At 35.7% G+C, this 23,193-nt stretch overlaps 1 protein-coding gene across 1 annotated transcript in view; it reads right to left on the bottom strand.

Annotated features, from left to right (window-relative positions):
- LOC135695804 (phosphatidylinositide 4-phosphatase SAC2) overlaps positions 1–23,193 on the bottom strand; it is a 34,745-nt gene that overhangs the window by 10,815 nt on the left and 737 nt on the right. The window contains exons 2-18 of the mRNA XM_065214983.2: positions 22,908–22,988; positions 22,023–22,159; positions 20,657–20,776; positions 20,047–20,100; positions 17,861–17,983; positions 16,621–16,677; positions 14,617–14,860; positions 13,488–13,555; positions 11,824–11,935; positions 11,393–11,460; positions 9,027–9,065; positions 8,767–8,852; positions 7,395–7,472; positions 3,763–3,883; positions 3,020–3,148; positions 2,003–2,073; positions 1,549–1,595 (exon numbers count right to left, since the gene is read on the bottom strand). Coding sequence (XP_065071055.2) covers positions 1,549–1,595; positions 2,003–2,073; positions 3,020–3,148; positions 3,763–3,883; positions 7,395–7,472; positions 8,767–8,852; positions 9,027–9,065; positions 11,393–11,460; positions 11,824–11,935; positions 13,488–13,555; positions 14,617–14,860; positions 16,621–16,677; positions 17,861–17,983; positions 20,047–20,100; positions 20,657–20,776; positions 22,023–22,159; positions 22,908–22,988 — 1,635 coding nt within the window. The remainder of the gene's footprint in view (positions 1–1,548; positions 1,596–2,002; positions 2,074–3,019; positions 3,149–3,762; positions 3,884–7,394; positions 7,473–8,766; positions 8,853–9,026; positions 9,066–11,392; positions 11,461–11,823; positions 11,936–13,487; positions 13,556–14,616; positions 14,861–16,620; positions 16,678–17,860; positions 17,984–20,046; positions 20,101–20,656; positions 20,777–22,022; positions 22,160–22,907; positions 22,989–23,193) is intronic.

The raw sequence follows: 23,193 nt of genomic DNA, 5'->3' as shown, positions 1-23,193 counted from the left end.
GTCATCTTCAGTATATAAAATTACGGATTTGGATTCTCTGTATTGTCTAATTAAATCGGATTTTCACGATTTTCATCTACTAAAACGTAACAAGGAATTGTCGAATGGATTCAAGCTAAACGAACTACCATGACTTCTTGTCGTGGCACTGGTTATAAGTTTTACTACCAGGCTTCGTTTCTCAAAGTCTGAATCTATACAAAATGAGAATATCTTACGCATATCGAAATTAAGTGCAAGCTACATTCAAAAAAACTTTTGGACCCTAGAAATATGAGCCAATTTTACAACCTCTAGAAAAAAATCCTTTACTATTTCGGGAAATACCATCTGGATAATTTTCCCTAATTATTACACATCCCTTGAACTGGTTCCTTAAAATAACATTTTATTGGCATTATATTACTCTTTCTTTAGTGACATTTTTCATATCTATAAACCGCAACCAGAACAAGGTTAAGAGATAATAAATAAATGTACAAATGAAATGAAAAATCAAAATCAGCTCAAAAAGTAATCTAACAAAAATGAATGAATCCATATTCAAAATTGAGAAAGAATAATCTAACAGATGCTTCAACAAAGTAAGTTTTTAACTACATAATATGAAGTCATAGAAGAGAACAACAATTTTGTCTAAATTTTCAGAATTCTGCCTCAACCTTTTATCCCATTAATGATAATTCTACTCTTGAAAATAAATGCAGAATGTCCTAACGAATCTCCTCAATCTGTAATCAATTCCTTACAAATATATTTTTATTCAAAAAACACGAGCAGCTGATTTTAAAAGGCCAATCTTCCCCCTAAGATCATTTAAAACAAGCAGCTATGATGAGATCATTGCTAAATAGCATAGGATTCTTGTGGACCACCGTGTTTTGCGAAGCGGAAGCTGAAGCCGAAGCTGAAGCCGAAGCTTTGTGACAGGAAATTCGCCAACGTAATCTTTCGCTTTTCGCTCATCCCAATGCATAATATATTCAAATCCACAACAGTAATTGCGATTACGTATAGCAATCAAACGTGGAAGAAGACATTATCACATCCAACACGCGAGATAAGATTTTAAGCGTTTAATGAATTTTTCATCATTGGCGGGCAGGAAATATTTGCAATGAACGCTAAACAATAATGTGATGTCGGCGGGGTATATGATGACTCAGCTGGTTTTACGTCTAAAACTTTCAACATTCCCTACGTGTCAGAGATGTTAACCTTTCTCTGATAATCTATTATATGTAGGCTGAGATATGGCACCTGAAAGATTTGCAATTTGATAAAGAATGACGTTTCCTTCTGCTTGGTTCACAAACTACAAATCAATGCTAAATTACTCTGATTTGGTTTAACAAAAGAGTGAGCTCTTCTTGCTATATTTCATCGAATTGTTTATGGATTTTACTTTTTTATCACCTGTGTTGCTAGCTTTGATTATTCTTTTAGATAACGCGGCCAAAATGTAAAAAATAATTCAGGCCAAACCCAAACGCAGAAAAATCAAGATGGAGCAGATACATACCAGCATGCAATTCGAACAGTGCTTACCTATAACTGCTTGTCTGTATGTGTCTCTAAATCTGTTCATGTAATACCTGAAAGAACACGTGATGAAGTTTCATGCTATCTTACATGCAGCATTGTAAAATTGTCTTCAAAAAGAAAAGAATTACGATGATGAGTAAAAGGTGAAACATTTGTACACAGATTTGAATAGAGAATCTGTATTGTAAGAAAGCACGCCTTATTTGATCTTAGTAAACCATTTTCTCTAGCCTCTAGCGCAATTGAAAGGCCCGGAAGATAAAGTTCACATTGTTGACTACAGATGATTTGGCCTCGGCCCTTGATGAGAAGACATTAAATGCATTGCTACCCTCTGGGATTCTTTGATGCATTAGAAATATTTTACGCAATACCAAAAGCTCTGTTTTATAAAAAGGAAAAACATTTTTTGAGCCAGATTTACAGCTTCACATCCTTCCTTCTTCTTCTGTCTTACCTATTTGCTGATTTATATCCATCTTTCATCATTCCAGTAAATTTTCTTTCACCTGTTCTGGTAAAGTCACCCTGAAGACAAAGACAAAACAAAATTCTTAGAGAATCACACAAAAATAAACTCTACTCATTTTGTAAATCAATCTAACTGTGATTTAAAATCATAAAAACAGCCTCTTTTTAATTGAAAGCAGTGGCGAGAATTATCAAACAGAGGTCTTGCTATGCTATCAACTAATTAAGGATGGTGTGCTGAAAATAGCAAATCAAGAATCGCTGTACCAAAACTTTGAGAGAGAAAACTCCCTAGCAAAGAAATTCCTTAGAGCAGAACTGAGGACTGAATTTTATAAAAACAAGTATAATTGCAAGCTTTAAATGATGCAAAATGGCGGTGCCTTAAAAATGGCAAAAAAGAGAACAATAAGAAGCAAAAAACATGAATTTCACAAGCAGAACATGAAAATGAAGGATGGCCTTGCAATGAGCAAAGAAGTAAGGCAATAATCTGATCTCCTCAATTTAAATCAATCACATCTGGTCAATTCAACTCAACTCAACTTCGCAACTCTTTTAATCGATGATACTGAAAAGCCTTGCCTTTTTCTGTTTGTTATATCGGAACAATTTCAAATTATTGCAGGAAACCGGACGGAAGCATATGACAAATCAGAAAAATACTAAGGGTGAATTTGCTTGGGCTTGAAATTCATACAATGCTGTGATTTGGTACAAATGTTTGGTAAAAAATCACTAGTGCTTTCTAATATGATAATTTTTTGTAATTTTTATCTCTCTGTTTGTATATTCCTCTCTTCGGGCAGTTAATTCGACCCCCTACTAACTTTTTCTCTGCGTGTGTACTTAATAAAGATTCTATCACCTTTTCTCAGTTATCTGACGAATAGGCAACATGGTCCCCAAATTGTAGGTTCTTACTCGTTTCTAAAGATTTCTTTTGCTCACCAGTTACCATTAAGCTTCTTCGTATTTACAAAATACAACCAATATTAATTACCTTCATCGCAGCAGTTCCAGCATATTGCCTACTAATGGCGTCTCCGTTGTTTGCCCACATGTGATTATGGATCCGCCTGCATACATGAGGTAGTAGATGTTCTGGAAGCATTCTTCCAAGCTTCCGAAGCTATGAGCAGATAACAAAGTCGTCATAATTAACAACCCTAACTTTGGGCAAAATTTCAAGGAAACATTTCAAGTAGGTGTGAAGTTTAGGTGCACAGAATAAGGCCAAAGAGTCACGCCTCTTTGCAAAAGAAAGACGACATTAATTCTAAAAAATGCTCTATGGGCGAAAAATGGTAGAGTTGTCCAGTGTACGTGTAGGAAACGATATTAAGGAAAAAGCAAGAACACACTCTAAAACCTTGCTTTTGGAAGATTAAAGACAAAAAGGGAAGATAACTATTTCCAGCTGCTTAACAAATGACTAGGAATTGATCACGTTTCCCTCCAAAACTTTCGTAAAACCTTAGCCTTGCAAGAGTTCCCAGAATAGACTTTCTGCAGCCACAGGTGAATTCCTAATCTAGCATGAGAAAAACGCATTGTAGTTTTTGATACAACATAGCATATGACCATTCTCACAGGAAAAACAGCATAAGCATCTTTGGCTAATTTTTGGCTGTAATTAATTCTTGGCTATCATTTTCTGCATTTAGTAATAAGAAGAGTCAAATTTGTGAGCTGTTGTTATTAACAAATCCTCAAGAAATATTTCAAGCTCTTGTATTGACATACCAAATTTTCAAGAACAGCCCTTGCTATTGTTGCTTGGATTACGTTCGTTCTATCCAGGCAGTCCATACAATTCACTCGAAAGACACTCTGCTGATCAGTCACCATACCTCCATCATCAACCCTGCATTGAATCAAAACAACAGTGAAGCAATCAAACATACAGAATTAACCTCTATGCTTCGAGTGAATCATTATCAGGTACCATCTTCTATCAGAAGATTGGCTACCATGACCCTCCAACTATCCCAAAATCTGAGTTTTGGTTTGTTGTCATGGTCATAGATAAAACTAAGGGGCTAATAGTAGAGATGGGCCCCCAGAACCACCTCTACAGTGTTTTTAAAGGGACACCATCCCTCTCTCCAGAAGGTCTTCCGCTCGATGCCGTTGACCCCTGGAGTCGTAGCTCATCCGCCCTCCTTGCCGGTCTCCCGCCGCGTTAGCCGTTGGCCATCGCTCGTAGCCCTGAGCTAGGGAACCCTGCCAGGTGGTACCAGTCGGGTCAGGCTGGACCTGTAAGCTAGTGGAGGGAAGGGACGCTTTAATACCTCATTCATGTCCTGTCGGAGCATGCCACTGCCCTGTTCGAGTGAATGCCCCCTGCTTTTGAGTTACCCCTGATATGAGCGCCCCTTGATAATGTGACGAAAGGCAAACAAAATAATTTTTTTATAAATGAAAAAATGTTTATATTCATTTCATTTTTAATTATTCAATTACTTAAACAGAGTAAAATTGTCAATTGAATACAAGGATTGCTTTCACAACAGCCCTGAACAAAAAAAGCCTAAAGTTTACAATCCAAATATACAATTAGTAATTAAAAAAATAAAAATTTAGTTCAAAATCGTTTCGCGATTGGCAGGGAGAAGTGGTTCCTTCATGTTCTGGACTTCTCAAGACGGGATTTAAATTGTTTGAATGCTTTCGTTAAGGCTATTCCATAATTCAGGCTCTCTATAAGAAGGCAGCTTTTGCCTCATGCTTTTTGTAGAAAGATCCAGAGAACTGGTTTTTGACAACCTGTCGAGAAGGCATGCAAAGTACAAGATAGCCTCAGAATTTATATATTTTTATATCGTTTTCCTTTATAATCGAATCATTCATTGTCTGCCAGCTCAGTTGCTCTATAATTGGAAAAGCAGAAGCATTCAAGGGCAATAAGTTATGATTTTGGCCGCACGATTTTGTATTTATTTTAGCTTGTCTTTAACCGTTATTCTGCTTACCCCTAAATATCGGTGCTTCCAGACGTTAATAAATTGTCTGCGCTCACTTTATTGTGAGGTGATGTTTAGAATAGCGCGGCATCCCTAACGCCTTTGAGATCTTTTTAATCATATTAGTTATCAGTATGCCCTAGCTCAAATTTTGATCACTATATTCTCCATAGTATTAGGTTTTCTTCGTCATTGACAGGGTCTCCCAACCTGTTACAAGACATAGCTTCGCTGCGGTAGTTTGCTGAAAATTTTTCAATTGTTGCCCGGTACCAATAAATAGGAAATGAGTTTTGGTTATATTAAGTGACACCTTTTCGCAGAAAGCCACGTTTTGAGACTGTCAAGGCCCTGATTGATTAGTTCATTAACTACATGGATGGATTTTGCGGAAAATGATATGCTGGTGTCATCAGCGCACATTTTAATTCACGAGTTTTCAATGACAAAGGAAGGTCATTAACGTATAAGATGAATAGAAGCGGCCCTGGGTAGGACCCTTTAGGAGCACCACATGTAGCTTTTACAAACTATTGTCTGAAATGGGCATTCTATATTTCCAGAATTTGCAGAACGTACAGGACACACTTGCTGTCAATATTCTGTATATTGTAAACATAAAATTTTCTGTACAATTCTTTTTATTTGAGCTCTACTGTAGGAAAATATTTTTTCTTGTCAAAAGTCCTTAAACTCCCTCGTTAAAACGTCCCCTAAAATGAGCGACCCCGTAAAAATATCAAAATTTGGTACGGCTATTTTTGCAAATGTCGTATCAGAGGTCGAATGTTTGAAAAAACTTAAATTAAATTCAGCACACACAGCCTTCGCTAAAGTACACGAGCGCGTGAGCGGCGCTCGCAGGCAAACCATGCCGATCAAATTACGTTTAAGAATTTAGAGAAACATTCCAGCTACAAGTTTCACCATGTAGATATTATTAAATGTTGTTCTTCCTTTTAATGAAATGATTAAGATACTCAGAAAAAAGATGAATAAGGCCATCACACCAGAAATTTGAAGCCCAGAAGCAATTACCGTGGCAGTAGTAAACCCAATCAAACCTTGAGGATAATGAAATGCAACAAGGCAAAGAGAGGGTGAAATGAATCCGAGTTATGAACACGAAGACACTATAAGTATCGAAAGCCATGCATTTTTTGACAAAATTTATGAAAAAGCCTAGAGATGATTTATCACACAAGGTGTACAGTGAGGACAACAAGGAAACTTTGAAGGCCTTTAGTCAATTTACAATCAGGTGCACTCAAAGTAAAGGAAAGCCATTCTTCCCATGTTGCAGTTACAGCCCTGAAAGGATATTCGTTTGTCAAAAACTTCAAACAAAAGTATGTCAAATTTATCTTGCAATGAACTTCGGTTCAAATTCAGAGAAATCTGCAAAAGTAGGCTTTACCGCTTTGTGAAAATGATTTATGTAGCAAAGAGAGAAGAATAGATTTTCCTAACAGCAAGAACAAGATGTCCAAAGATCTTGATATGATTATTTATTCTGTTTGCGCTGCTGCAGCATGCTATCGTTTGAATCGGTCATTGATTGACGGGTTCCGTGTAAAAAAATTCAAAACAAACTACCAATCTGGGTAGAGTGTGCAAGATGGAAATTGTCATTGAATATCAAGCAATAAAACCGACTGCCATTTCGTTCGTTGCTGGAATAAAATTAAGGACGCAATCGCTTCAAATGTTTTGGAACGAATGAAAGAATAATGGCCAGATTTCCCTTCTTGTCGTAAGCTAAAGTTTGTTTAAACTCTATAAAGCTATTTTTGTTGATAAAACCATTGTCATCCTTTGCAAAAATTTACTGGCCTTTGAACAGTAAAAATGACAGTAAAAAAATGTAATCGAATGTTGTATTGCTGTCATTTTTCCCGGAGCAAACAAACTACTGGCTTTCCCAAATAGAATTCTAGACAGAAATCATTTTGCCTACAAGAACTATTTTTTCCATTCATGTACAATGCGTCATTAAACCTCAGTTTATGTCTCCTATTTTAAACAATTATATATCCTACACATTGCATTGAAAATAATCTTGCAGGCACCTTTTGCAAAGCAGTTTGTGCTCGCAGGCAGAAAAATTCTTTAGGGGGGTCTGAGCACACATTTCTCTTTATCTAAATCATATGTAATATTGCTGAGATTAAAACATTTCATTCATCTATCTGAGAATAATAAGCATTTTAAGAATAATGAGACACACTGTTCAAGAAGGCAATATACTACCAAAGTCCATTGGAGGAGTCACAATAATATAATGTAAAGATTTTTCAAAGACTTTTATCAATCAGAGTAACTGTTTGGCTGCGATTTTGAAGTTTTGAAAATATGAGTGATATTTTGTACTACATTTATGTGAATAATTTGCGAGAAACAGAGCGAACTTACCAACAATATCGCATCTCTTTCAGGCAATCCGTAATGCTATCGAGCAATACTGTCACGTTTTGAAATTTCATTCCAGCGCTAATAATGAAAAGTTGAGATAAATACGTTGAAAAATATTTTTTACTTGTAGCTAGATATATTAAATATAAAGAAAAAGAATTTTGCAATAGGGACATTTTTGAGAAAACAGATTAAATGGAAAATTAAATTAAGTTTTAAACAAACATTTACCGAAAGTTATATTCCATGTAAAAATATAAAAATACAACAGAAAATAATTCAACGTTGATGTAAAAGAATTTGAAATATGAAGATAATTAATAATATAAGTCATAACTAAACAATTTCAAAGTTCTTCCATTTTAATTTTCAATATTTGTCTGATTATTAGCTTGGATGAAATTTCAGAATGTTTCAGGGACAACTATAATTAGAATTTCATCTCATTTACACTTTAAAGTAAATTATCTTTAAAATAAAGGAGTTTTATTCATGTGAACTACAAGCGAAAATTTATCGCAGTCAAATTTATAATCACAAGCTTTTATTCAAAATATTATTAGGTTAATGATAAATATATACATGATTAAAAATAATTTTCAAATTTTTAACACTGAGGTTTGATTCTCTTAGTCTCAACTGTATTTTTAAACTCAATGATCTTTAAACAAAAAGTTTAACATCAAAATTATGTGTAAACTCATCTCCAGTGATAAGATTTTCCAAATTTTTATAAATTCAGAAATTTCTTAAATCTCCAAAACTTCTACGATGCCTAGCTTGAATAGAACTGCCAGCTATTTCCAGTAAACTCTTCTAGAACCATTTTTTACTATATTTTACAGAAAATGACATGTGCATCATGGATGTTTAATGAAAAGGAAATTTAATGCAAAGCTCGATCTGATTTTCAAATGTTTAGTTCAGGTATTAAATACTTTTATGGCTAAAATAACGAAACTTAGATTATTTTGACGAAGAATACATTTTAAACTTCATCCAAACCGCACCTCGAAGTATTTTATGTAATGTAATTAGGTTTTCAGTAATGGGAATTTTAATGAAAATCGAATCATATGCCATATCTTATCTAATTCCAAAATCTCTTTTAGTTTTATCTTTAATGTTATTATGAAAAGTTTCCTGGAAATGACAAAGCTACTTATTATATTCTTAAATATTTCATAAGATTTCTTTAAACAGGCTCTCACATATGAAGGTGTGTTTACAAGCTCTTGCATTGCATTCGACTGGAACTGGCTTTAGCTAAAACTCAATTAAGAGGGATTGCTATCTATAAGCAAACAGTTACTAAAAAGTTCAAGCTAGATAAGTGGAAGCAGAGGTTCGAAAAAATAAATATATTCCTTACCAGTACTCGTGGAAGTCAAAATTGACGAATGTAAGATTCGGCGAGTCGTACTGAAGAATATTTTCAAGGAATGCGTCACCAATAATCTACAAAAAAACGTGATAATTCAAATGTGAATTTATTAATATGTAGCTATTTTTGGAAATGGAAAATTGTGGAAAAAATGAAGAGGTAAGACGGTGTATCTCGGCAAAAATTCATGGGCTCTCAGTGATCAAGTTAAACCAAAATTATTCATTAAAAGTATCGAGACTTCATACCTTCTCCCTCCCAGATTGCTCAACCAGGTTTATTATGACCTGAAAAGAGGATAAAAAGTACACGAGATAAGAAGGGGAGATGCTATATAATTTCCTTGCTGCCATATTACAGAAAAAGACTAGGTGATTTCAAACCAAGGCAATATGCTTGATTTTTTATAGCTTTTATGAGACATGCATATATACTCTAGGTTTCTGGTTTGAATACAGGAGCTTTGAAAGGCAAAGCGCTTTTTTGAGAGAAAATTGCTATGGCTACAGCTCTCGAAATGAATACCTAAATACAGGACGGGTAGCATACATATGTGATTTAACCTCTCACCCCAACCCCCTCTGAAGCTGCGGCATTTTCATAGCATCTGCATTGAACATTTGAGAGGATTGATGCAAAGTTTACATAATGTCTTTGCAGGTCATAGCGCCTTGTATCGGGCATTCTATGTACGTGATACACATTGGTATCCCCCTGATCACGTGATACGCATTGTTATCTCCCTGACCACTATGAAAAACGAACAAGAAAAACATTTGGAGAAGCATGCACATTTGAGATCCCATGACTACTCAAAAACCTCTGAAAAAGGGCGATTATGAGAGCAGGCTTCAATGCATATGTTGCAAAAGATGTGCACGGTCTGGACAAAAGGCCTGGGGTTCATCCGTGTGTGATTAGAAATAAGGAAGTAAAATGAGTTTTAAAACTAGCGGAATGCCATGACATGTCTCCTAATTACTACGAATTCGAAAAGCAAAGTTGTTATGGGCCATAGAAGTAGGGAATGCGCGAGTAAGCGAAACTACGTACTACTTTGAAGGTAGGATGCCAAGTGCTAATAAACATCTGAAGAGAAGCTTGAAAAACAGAGTAACGATAGCTGGTTGTTATGGAAGAATAATGAGCAAGAAGCAAGAGCTAAGGCTGCAGCTATGGAAGCCAAGAGGGAGAGAAAGAGAAATGTTAGAAAAGAAAGTAGCGTAGATGAAAAGTAGTTTGAGTCCCTACAAGAATCAGAATGACTGATTGAAAAAATAAAGGAAGTGTCATTGAAGAAGAAATCAAATTGAAGTAGCACGTCAAAGATTTGCTAAACAAGATAATAAACAAAAGAAAAACCGAGCAAAACAATAGCGCGATTTGGGCGGTAAAGAAACTGTATGATAAACGGTATGACATACTTGACACGGCTGAAAGGGTAAGGATAGCCTAAGCCAGAGACAAATAACAGAGAGGCAGTAAGAAACTCAGGTATAAAGAGATGGAAAAAGGACTTTAACGATACCTAGAATGAGGAGAGTGACACATATAAGCTGTTTGTGTTGCATCCTTCATATGGCCCAGTTGAAGATTTTTAGTCTATGAGAGCATGAAACTTGGCAACGTTAGAGGACCTTCAGGTTTGATTACAAAGATGACAAAGCAACTGGAGATTAAGGTCTGGGCACATAAGGTCAGGCTTGACATGTATTACAGGACAGTGTTGGCAAGAAGAAGGAATGCCCAGAAACTGATATTGAGCAACCTAAAGTTGTAAGTTAGCTTTCGAGCTTCTACCTTAGATGTGACAGTATTCTGTGCTATTCCTCAACACATGAGCAGAGTCATCAAATTACTGAAAAACTGTGTGAAGATTCTGGAAAATGACCGTGATTAGAGATAAAGGGTTTTTTTGTAAACAAACAATGCGCAGTTTGATTTTATGCCAGGAAAGACAACAACCATCTTTATCTTGAAGTACAGGCAAGAAAAGTCTGGAGTTGGCAAAAATGATTGCCTATGTTTATTTAAGTGCGGTGTTTTACCGGAGGACAGCCGCACTCAATCATTCAGTTTCAAGTAGGGTTTACAACTAGGATCTTCTCTCGGTCCATTCCTATTTCCAACGATCTTGGGCGCCAGTTGTGTAGAGTCCACTTAATGAAATTCTTTTTGGAGGTGAGTTGGGAGATATTGCAGACACACAGTAGCTGTGTCACAATTGTAGCTTGTCACATGGCAAGATGAGCTAAGGAGCTTAAGGTTAACACGAGAAACAATCGCAAGCACCAAAGAATTAGAGAAATAAAATGAATAAGTTCATAACTTTAAGAAATTATTCTTTCTTATGTATTTCGTCAAGAAGTTGTGAAGAGCCTGTCGGGAGTGTCCAGTTGGGGGTGTCCTAAACTTTAAAGAATACAATTTATTCGACGTGAATAAATTTTAAAACCCAATTACATTAAGAAAGGGACCTTGTACTATATAGTATTTCATCAAACAGTGAATACTTGATACGGCTACTTTGTCCCACAAAAAAATACATTTTCCTCTGGCTTAATCAATTCTAATTTTCATTAATCATTAAATATAACTGTGATTTAGTATTTACCTCTCGCTTGTACCTCGCAAGCTCGCGGTCAAAATGCTGGACAAATGCTTTCTTTGTACTGGCTTCATCTTGAAGAAAAGATAGAAAAAATAGGCACTAAAAGCTCCATCTAGTTAGAATGAAAATCTACAAGTGAGTATGGACAGTCATATGTAGTCTAGCCCAACATGAAGGAAAGGAATACATTCAACAGTTTTTATCATACTAGCCTGTACCGTTGGGTGACCATAAAATTACAGCAAGAGACATTTCTTATCAAATTTCAGACACAAGTCGGGACTCGAGCTTTTGCTACTTGGCATAACATATCTGCTGGAAATTTTCATGTAAAAAGGCGATGATGTAAATGCAAAAAAATGTTTGGATATTATAAACCAAATCGAAACTTTGAGTTACAGAATTCACATTCTGAAAAAAATTAGAGCAAATACCTTTGTCAAGACGAGGAGGAGGCCGATATTTGTACCCCGGCTGACTCCAGAAAACTGGAACAGATCCACGAACTTGGACAAAGGACACAAAGTGATTCATGACACATACAACCTAATAACGATATTGGCGTGTTTAAAAACGAACCAAGAAATTAAAAATAGTACTTAAGCGTCGTAAACTGCAGATGAACTCTATTTAAGCAAAATTTGTACAACAGGAATAATGTTGACGAAATCAAAGGCTTAGAAATATCAAAACGAAAGTAACTTCACTCTAATAGCAAAACCCATTTATCAGTGTAAGCGAAGGCAAAAGGGTCTTGCAGAGAAAAAAAAATGTTTTTCCCGATATTTTTCACTTTTCTATATGCCTAGGCCTTTTCCAGCTAGAAATAGGGAGGTTTTTCAGTGTAATATATATTTATACACTTATTTCCATTTTCTATTTACAAAAAATCTAAGGATTGTCTATCTGCTGTAACCTAACAATATACATTGTTATTATTTTGATATTTTGTATATTTTGTATATTGTTATTATTAAAGTAGAATATTCTTGCATTTACTATTTTCAGCATCAAACGTTAATAAATTTTTCAATATATTCCAACTAAAAAGTCATCTTATAACTTTCATGACACTTGCTATGGCCACTTGAATTTTAGTTCGCTAAAAAATTTGCAGCAGTGCCGCCATTTCTATTTCAACCTGTGCAATACTTTTGCTCACTAAGTGTATGGAGCAACAGTGGCCTAATAATTCCATTAAGCGTGAAACTCTTCCTATTCTCAAAAGGTAAACAGTAACTTTCATTTTGGAGCACCCTAACCGTATGGGCTTAGAACATTTTACCCAACAAAGTAAATTCGCATTTACATTAAGAACACTATAATCGAATTTCTATGATAGATACCCTTATCACTTCAGGGTCTAACTATCCTCCGACAGTTATAAAAAGGGCAAGGAAAAACATCAAATAAACTTAAGTATATGCAGACATCCTCAGCCATCGTAGGTTTAAATTACATGTTTCGTTCGAATAGTGCATCCCTATGGAGAATAATCCAACGCTTTTTGAAAGTAGAAACTGGTATTGTGAATGACAAAAAGTCTGCTAATGTTCCGAGACTTTTTGCAGGCATTTCAGATGCATGTTAAAACATTTTGGGGTAATTGGGACAGGAACAGTGCAAGTCGACGACGAGGATCCAATGTTGCAAAATTGAATTTTAAGATAGATTTGATAAAGACTAATATTTACTCTGATGAAGCGTTGTATGCCGGGATGAAAGTCTATTATACAACACTGGATCCTTGTCGTCGCTTTGCATTGTCCCTGACTATTTCCTTGTATCATATCACTACTCTTTGCAAGATTCACAGAATCCGGCATACAGCCGCTCCTTGTGTCATATTATTACTCATTCAGGGCCCACACCACAAATTTGAAAGTGGGGGTCAAGGCAAGCAAAAGTAGGGGACCAAGGCCAAGGCGTCTTTCCCCTTTTATTACAGCTTTAAAACTACTTGCTTCGCAAAATAGTGGGAGGCATGACAACCCTTGCCCCTCCCCCCCGGTGGTGTGGGTCCTGTCATTGCAAGATTCACAGAATCCGGCACACAGCCGCTCCTGCGTTTCTTCCCTTATATATTGAATTTTCTGACCTGTTCTGTTTCAACATAATTTGCGCAGTCTCCATCTTCGTCTACGCCACGTCGTTTATAGCGTGTACCTATTGATAAACAAATGGTTTTGAGAAATTTTGAGAATTAGCTTCAACCCGTAGGGCAATATTCAGGGAAAATTGCAAAAAACTCGATCATGAATCAACTATATGATTAATAGCAGCATAAGAAAATGAAGGGCGACAATAAATGTAACGAGTCACTGGGGTACTCAAAATAATCACAAAAAAGAGTATAAGAAACATTTGATTCTACAAGATGTTACAAAATTTGTAATCACTTGGAATTTCGAAGATAAATGGGGGGGAGGGTTTAAGATATAAATAATGAGTTCAAGATAATCAAATGGTAAGGACTATGATTTTTCTTTAAGCAATGAGGATAAACTAGTAAAAAGAGCTGTTTTTTTGATACCGTTAATCTTTGGTGAAGTGCCATCCCCCTTTTGGAATGAACGCCCATTTTGAAGAAAAATAGTAATAAAGGCCCCCTTTGAAAAAGCACCCCTTAACTATTTACACATGTATATGAAAATGAAGTTCAAACTTTCTTAAACAGTGTTTAGTATGCACCCACACGATCAAGCTCCTTTTGAATAAGCACCCAGCCCCTAACGTTCAAATAAGCGGATAGGGGTTTATTTCTTGACTGCAAAATAATGCAAACTATTTCTCATGTTTTCATGAATCTTCTTCGATTTCGATCTTGCTAAATCTTGCCTTTAGCCAAACCAATGGAGGTGTTTATAATTTTGAAAAAATGCTATACTTGTGAAACTATTAACGTTCGTTATAACCAATTGCATTCTATCAAAACTCAGTTGCTATGCTAATTTGTTAAACTCAGAAGTTGAGCGTAAGGTAAATCAGAGCGCGAGAGACCACGAAAAAGGAAAAGTTGGGTAAAAAGTAGATAAATATGACGTCTTTGAAATAAGAGCAATAACTGCCAAATTTGAACTAAAAAACCTAAAAAAATCCTGAAACCTAAAAAATTAAGAAAGCTTACTTTTTTATTGGCTCTTACTTACAGATGACACGACCATCAAACAATTTGACAAATAAATAAATAAATATCTGCAAATCAATTGTAAGAAAGACTTTCATACCAGCTCTATATCTACTCCTTCTTGAAATCAATAAAATATCATATTCATTTTCCAGCAAGTTTTCTCCTGTCTTGAAATCTTTTACTTCTATATAGCCATCTTCCTCGTCCCCACTAGAAGAATCTGGATCTTCCTCTTTATTCAGAGCAGGGAACGGCAAACCATCCATTATATCAATCGAACACCGTTCTACTTCAAAATATCCTTGAATTATTGGCAGGATCCAGTGTTTTGCTAACGGTTCCTTGAAAAAGAAACAGTGATTAAATAAAGGTCTTTGTTAACGTCCCCATTAAATAAGAAACATCATACTGTGAACAAATACGATTTTAATTTTATGGTAAGGACTGATATGGAAAGATCTGAATCTGCATTTCGCATAAATTTTCAAAAGTAGAGTCTAATCTACGTTTATCAAGTCTTATAAAACAGCTTGTTGTATAGACTGTTGTACTATCGTAAAGAGAATATCGTCACGCCAGGAAGAACCTGTTTTCCAGAACTGGTTCATGTGTGAAAGCTAGTAAACGTGTCACAAAGCAGCCTCCTCTATATAAAATCTATGCTCTTCTAAACGCCCCAGTCTAACACAACAAAGTTCAATAAACGTAGCCTTCCTTTAAAGCCGCCTCCTGTTAGACAGTCCAGAGATATAATGGGGGCTTTCGGTGAAAACATGAACTTTTTTCATATTTCTTCACAAGACGATAAGCAGAATACAAAGTCAAGATATGTCAAGCCTTTCTTCATTCATTTGTAATTGTTTCCATAAAATATTGGAAATTTCCGATACCAACTTCTTATAAATAATTATGAGTACCAATAAGTCAGCGCAGTCATTGTCTGAGCCACAAATTTAATCTAAACACCTCTTTCCAACGCTTCATCCTATTTGATGCCTCTCATTTAGATCACTAAAATATCATTAATTGCCGTGAAGATTTCAATATCTCAATTTCGTACTGAAAGTGACTTAAAACATCATTTAGCTAGCAGCTCGTTACTGCAAGGTTCATTATTTTTCAAGAAGCTATTGTTAGCTAAGTAGAGTAACAAATGGAAAATTTTTAACTTGCACACTAATCAACAAAACTTTCTAAAAAAATAAACAATGTTACGTCATGCCTATTAGCAAAATAAGATAGCCAGACATTTTTACTAAGAATAGCATTTGTGCTTACAGAACTAAAAATATGTGAATTGAATTTCATTCTAGTCTTACTTTTCCGGGCTTATTTGTCTTAAGGCAGCTTAGCTAAAGAGACTTTTATTATTGCCAGGGTCAAGTTGAAACAAATTTAAAAAAAACTTCAGTCTAAGTTTGCAAAAAACCTTTTTGACGGTACAGAATTTGAAATTGTCTTTGAAAAAGCAAGCATTATAAAATATGCTCAAGTTTTCGACTGACTTTGTTAAGAGTATAAAACGTCAGAAAATTGATCGAAAACTCTAAGCTAGAAACAATATGTACCTAATTTTGGATGGAAATAAGCCAATCAGAAACTTGAGCATATGACTGTAAAGGTTGCTCAATTGGTCAGTATACAACAGGAGGGGCTGCTTGAACTAGCATCACTACGTGTTTACGCTTTGAGGTTCTCGCGCAGCAAACAACGCAATTTACCGTAATGCCTCGAACAAGCGCCCCCCTCAAATAAGAGCCCCCCCCCCCTCGATTAAGCGCCTACCCTAGAGGTAAAGTTATTGAATAAGCGCCCCCCTCGAATAAGCGCCAACCCCTTGAATAAGCGTCCATCCTTCAACCTTCAGAAATGGGCGCATATCCGAATTTCCAACGAAAACATAATTAAAGCAATTCAATACAAAAGATTAATGAAGAACACAATTTGTACCCAAATCTACTTTTTAAATAAGCGCCCCCCTCGATTGAGCACCTCCCTCGAATAAGCGCCCACGCCGGAGCCTCAAAAATCAAATAAGCGCCCGGGCGCTTATTCGAGGCATTACAGTATATTGGTTACATGACAACATAATCAATCTAACCTTGCTATCAATCAAATCACAGATCATGTGTTTATTCCAGAAGAATCTGTCATCAACCTAGGAGGCAGTGTTAAAAATTAAATTTTGCATTTACGATAAATCAGATTCACTCAAGAACAATGGAGAAACACTGTTTGTCTTAACCCAAAGTACAAAGCGACAAGTTGTAAAATAAAATTCTGTCATAATTCTATGTCACCAAAGCGTGGCTGTTTCATTTGTTTGTGCCTTTGTTATTTCATATAACACCTATTTTCTGCCTTAAATTACACAAATCTAAATTTGAAAATCTTATTGATGTTGATTAGATTTTAATCAAAGTTTTTTTTAACTCTGAAATTAGTTTGGGTTTACTCTTGCTAATGTTTTTGTTCATTAACAATAAATCTATTTTGACAATTTCAAAACACTGCAAGAGCGAAAATCAGGCGAACGCAGATGGCCAGCTCGTAATCAAAACAGCATCACCTTAATTCTAAAGCGGCAAGTCTATTCGATGCAAAAATGCAAAATCGACCAATCGAGCAGAATTCTATGATGTAATCTTAGTTTTTAAAGTTCGGGAAAAAAGCTGCAGGTAAATTCAAAATTTGGTCGTAAAAAAACAGGCCTTGTGTGATGCTTATTTTGAAACTTTGGGCAGCTTTCTGCAGTAGCTGGCCCTCCCATGTCTCTTGCTTTCTTTTGACATTCTTCGGCAGCTAAACTTGGCAAAAATTCATACAAAAAAAAGTGAATTCAGACCATGTGATGTAGTGCAGTTGAAAATTTAGTGATAGAAATCTGCCGGTCTAATTCCCAGAGCAGGTAATAATGAAAGTGAATATTTCAATGCCCAGTCAAGGATTGAGTGAATTAAAAGATGTAAAAAGTGAGCTTAATTGGCTACGTTGTGACCAATCTGTGCCCTCGCCAATTAGCAGCATCAAATTTTGGCCATGTTTCACCATCGACAATGTTTTCACCATATATCTTACACTACTAATATGTCCTCGGGAAAAACACAATAAGGAAAAAAGAAGCTTGTTGCGCCAGCTTAGAGAGGCTGTAGGAATACATCTGCTTCATGAACTGAATACAGCAACAATCTAGATCGACCAACTATCAGACGAAGATATAAAACTATTAAAGAGCTTTAGTGTCTTTGTGATCTAACTATCCTGCCTAACTGATTAAAGAGCTTTAGTGTCTAACTGTATTGCAAAGCTTACTTATAAAGAAATATAATGTAAGTATATACTTGGTTCCAGATTGGTTGGTGCTTGTCAATACTTCCATCAAATAGCCTTTGCATTGTGTTACTCAGATCACCAGTTGGCGAGTAGTAGAAAGATCCAGATTCATTAAACATTTTCAGCAGCTCCTAAAATCCCCAAAAATATATTAGGCATTACATGAATGACAAGGTTCGGACTTAAACACATGAATAGAATACAATGAAAAGCCACTAAACAGGAACACAGTGGTTAAGGGATAACTAGACAGCGGGGCCGTGCAAAGCGGAGGGGGTGTCCATCTAGCTTTATCAATTTTTGTCACGTGAATTAAAGGGTATGCTTGTTATTGTGAAAGTTTTCATTTCGAACGATCTAAACAGGATTTTGGTATAGCCTTAGTACCACTCTAATTCTATTTGTTAAGGTCAATGGGTAGCCTTGTCTAACATGCTTCTATTGGCATCGTCTTTGTTATCTTGTTCTTGTAAAATGTACTTTTTTAGACTGTGTATTAAAACTTTTTCATTTACAGTAGATCGAAAAACAGATTCAAAATTCTTCAGACAAAGAAAGCAGCTTTGTGTTTTATGTAAGCAAAAAACCATTCTTTTCTAAACCCTTTTTTTTACTCAAATACAATATGTCTTACATACTACTGTCTGATTACTATACAACACTACAGGTAGGATACCATTAGGTGCGAAAGACAACGAATACCCCATACAGTACACAAAGACACGAAACGGTAAGCTGCATATAGTACCCAGCGAACGATTAAATAGGAATGGATACTCTTATAGGTTCTTCTGTCTTACATCAGATGGCAGGTCAGGACTGCGATAAATTGAATAGTGTCACGAGTGCAGCCATTCAATTCATAGCAATCCTAGCCTGCGTGTAGACTCGACTGGTTTTCCCAGAGACGAATTTAGTGCGTTTCTCTCCTAGTAGAGAAATGCTAAATTCAAATAGCTACTGGAAGAGTAATGCTAAGTTCAAATTAAACTAAATTCATCTCTTGGAAAACCAGTCGAGTCTGCGCGCAGGCTAAGCAATCCTAACTAGAAAACCTTGATTAGCCATTCATAAACTGGAAGCTTATCTGTGTCTCAAAGATGTCTGTCCACCCTAAAAACTAAAGCCGTGATGTCTCTGCAGCTGGGAAAGCTGTCGCCTAACTCCCAGACTTCAATCAATCAAGAAACGAAGAAAACTGACCTCCTGAATACCCAGCTGCTAATAAAAAACCTTTGCGTAAGATTGCACCATTCTAGAGTGGTTCAACGAAAAAACTACTGTAATTTTCAGAGAAGAAGGGCGAAAAAGCAAAGGCAGATGCGGTGTTACTTGTAAATCTACATGGTTCCCACAGCAGTGACTTCAATGCTTCTGGCAATGTATAACAAATGTATAACAGCAATAACAAGCCAATACACAACCTCCAGTACGACACATAGCCTACAAATGGGATGCTAAAGCCAAACCATATGACACCCCTTCTCCCCTCCGCCATATCATTCATTCATTTAACAATGCATCGGGGCTAGAACGAAACGCAATTTTTTTGCTTCTTCGTTCTAGACTTTGAGGTGATGAAATTCTAAAAAGAAATGGGGGGTACAAAAACAGCAACGAGTACAAACTTCCTTATAGAAATACCAATTTTGGCTATGTAGTTTGGCTATGTTGGTAAGTGGTACCTTCAATTCATTTGCTTTCGTATTAGTTGCTAAATTATTGAATACAGATATCAGGAAAGTTATGTTCTCAGCATATTATGTTATCTTGGGGAAAAACGCTTGAAAAATACTATGGATTGCAACTTAGAATAACACTTCTTGCATAGCATCTAGAATATACAGCCTTATAAAGTGGGCAGTGACAAAATACCAGAAAGTTATTAAAGCTGCATTGGAAATATTGTACTGTTAACCACAGTAGATGTTGGCTAGCAAAAGAGTGTTCTAGAAACAAAAAAAAGTGATAACAATAAAATGGCTATTCAATACCAAGCACTTTGTAAAATCCCTACTTACATGGAATTGTCAGCAAAAATCCACGCATTTCGCTTCTATTCCAACAACGGCATTAATAATAAATTAAACGAAATGCAAAATTCGTAAAAAACGCCTGTCTTCTTTGTTAAAAAATAAATCATCAACAAAATCCTCCGGTAAGATTACTTCATTAAGATTTGAACAAGATTCACCTCAGTTAATCGCTTGTCTAATTTTTCCTTGTCTTTCACATCCTTGGAAGACGTCTGCAAAGAAACCAAATACAATATATCACAAGTCTGGACTTCGCGTTTTGATTATGTCCCAGTGCTCTTCATTAGCAACACCAAACGAAAGTATTTTTCGCAAGTTTTGTGTGTACCAGCAAAAAGGGACGCTTTTCAAAAGTAGGGACTTAAATGTCAACACACATGAAGCTTACATCGAGAGGAAATAAATCGAATAATTATGATTATACGAAATAATTAAGACATTGAGAGTAGCACAATTGTATGTAGTAGTTCAAATAGTTAACATTTGCTTTAAGGTAAAAATGAGGCTTCGTAATTTTTTATTTAAATGATATTTCTGTAAGACTTTTATCTTTCTTTAATCTTTCAACAAAGAATCTCTCCTCATATTAGTTACAGAGCTCTTTATACAGAAACAAAACTCCTTTTAGTATTTTAAAAACAATAAGATTTTGCACTGGCATAAAAACGCACCAACAGTAGAGCTTTTCTCGTTTTTCGTTATTCTTGATTATCATTATACAAAACATATCAATAATGGGAAAAAACAGATGAAAAAACTGCGGAGAACCTTCATTCCTTTAAGTTGGTTGGTAGCAGTACTCTTTAGAGAGTTCCATGTTTGTTGAAAAGCTTTTTGCTGCTGTCCATCCATACGTTGGTTCTTCATAGAACTATGGCTGGGACATGCCTTGCAGAAAGATATCGTCTTATTTTTGAAGCATAAATTTAATAAAAATTATCAAGTCTTGATTGACATTGAAAGCTTTTAGAAACACTTAGAGGATGTGCCAATTAGTTAAAAAAACTGCACCACTGAAAAAAACTTGTGGTATTATTCAATTACAAATTTTTGCCGATTTCAGTACTTTTTCAATTACCTAAAATTCCAACTTCCCAAATGAGTCCCCATTTTTGTATTGCTGATTCCATTGAATTATAGTTATCATCATATGTGGAAAAAAATTCGACCAACACAGCAAATTCCATCCTAGTTTTCTGGGGTCTTAAACAGGACCAAATAATAATTTCTACATTCTGATTTCCTCAAAAATTGTAGTCCATTTTACAAAGATGAACATAAAATAAGCTTTGCTACATCTAGATAGTTTGAATTTAAGCCCTGGCCCTTCAAAATTTGAATTTTTTACTTCCGGAAGTAAATTTGTAGCAATTTTAGGCTGCCATTATGGGCCAACTATCGAAAAATGATTTTTTTGGTAATTATTTTCTGATACTGCTTACAAAAAAGCTCCAGGGTATAAATTTTGAAGAGGCTATCAAAATTTGGTCAGGAAATATAGGACCTCGAAGTTTGCAAAAAGTTTGTTTTCATCTCCCAGAATTCCGCATCGGAGCCAAAGCTGAAGACTTTGAAGAGCAATATCTTTTGGATGGTATAAGATATCAAGCTGAAATCTTCAGGATGCTCCTATCTTACATATATGAACATTGACACAAACTTCCATGCAAATCTGAGGTGGTGCATGTGGGACTCCTAATTCACTTGGCATGGAATGACCCAGCAATGTGTTATAAGAATGAATCATGAATTAGTATTTTCATCTCATGGTGTAGCCCATTTTGACCAATTGATGACCAATGGAATTCTTACAACTTGTGCAACTAAGCTATTAAATTTGTCAGCTGTTCTGGGACACTTACTACTACCGTCAAGATATAAGGACCCTAGCCACTGTAGAATGTTTGGGGAGCTAATCAATTTCCACCTTTAAATAACTCAACAACTCTAGTCATGGTTTCCATTGTCGAACTTTTTCATTGTGATCTTGAGGCTCAAATTGAAGATAAAAGTTTTATACAAACTGTAAATTACATGCAAAAATAGAAGATATATGTATCAAAAGTTGTTGTGACATCTTTTAATGAAGAGGTGATGAACTAGCTTATGTAGTCATGATCATTTGTATACTTACTGTAATATCTATTTCTTGCTCTGAATCAAGAGCCAAAGTAACACATACAACTTTATTTATTTTAAATACTTCATGGCCACCTGGAAGATAGCCAACAGACTTCTTTTCAGAAATCAATAAAAGTCTTTGTTCAGCACCTGAAGAAGAAAAATAAAACATTAGAATACATTTAATGCTGGGGAGTTGGGGAGATGAGGCTGGCATTGGGGTGACACCCCCCAAAGAATATGGAATGGATCTTCACTCATGGATTTGCATAAATTAAGAAATCAAGGATAGTCCCTCTTATACTTGATTGCTCTCATTTTCATTTCAATTTGACCCTCACTCATTGCCTCAGGGTTGTGAACAGGCCTTGTGAGGGGCAAAAAGAAGGCACTTGATAAACTGAGCACCTTCAACTTTCTAGGTACTATCAAGATTATCTTATACCATCCCAAAGATATGGTTCTTCAAAGTCTCCCACTTTGGCTCTGATGAGGAATTCTGGGAGATGGAAACAAATTTTTTGCTAACTTTGAGGTCCTATATTTCCTGACCAGATTTCGATAGCCTTTTCAAAATTGATACCATGGAGCTTTTTTGCGAGCAAATCAAGATTAGAACAACCCATTGAAAACAAATTGAAGCAGATTTGTCTTCCAAATTTTGCTGCTGGGTGACACAGTTGAATACAATATCTTTGGCCTTCCATCTTTCAACAATATTTTTGCAAACATTACAGTTTAGATGAAGAATCTACTCCATCAAACATAATCTTTAGAACAAGGTCCAAGTCTGAGTAAACATTTGGGGTGTGACAACTTGCCCCAACACCCCCAAAGTTGTGCACCCCAACACAGAAGGTTACTTCTTAAGCACTGTCACCACAATCAAAGGGCTTACCAGGAATAAGCTGAATTTTTCCAACAATCCCATGTACCATCCCATGACAAATTGGATTCCATGCAAAGCTTAAACTGTCTCCTTAAAAAAAATAAAAACAATTAAAAGTTTAATTATCCCGCCAAAATTTCAAAATTAAGCAGCTGGGACAGGTCATCTTCACATCAGGTCACTCAAAATCAATTCTTGGCTATCAAATTACAGTAATTGCCATCATGTGACATGATAAACGATGCCATTGATAGTCCCTTTCTTGTATACTTGTACATGTAGCACATGTCAATTG

Source organism: Rhopilema esculentum, chromosome 14, assembly GCF_057945365.1.
Source record: "Rhopilema esculentum isolate cy_ngs chromosome 14, ASM5794536v1, whole genome shotgun sequence".
In the NCBI taxonomy this organism is placed as follows: Eukaryota; Metazoa; Cnidaria; class Scyphozoa; order Rhizostomeae; family Rhizostomatidae; genus Rhopilema; species Rhopilema esculentum.
The sequence above is the reverse complement of the archived record's forward strand: the minus strand, read 5'-3'. Positions and strand labels throughout refer to the sequence as shown.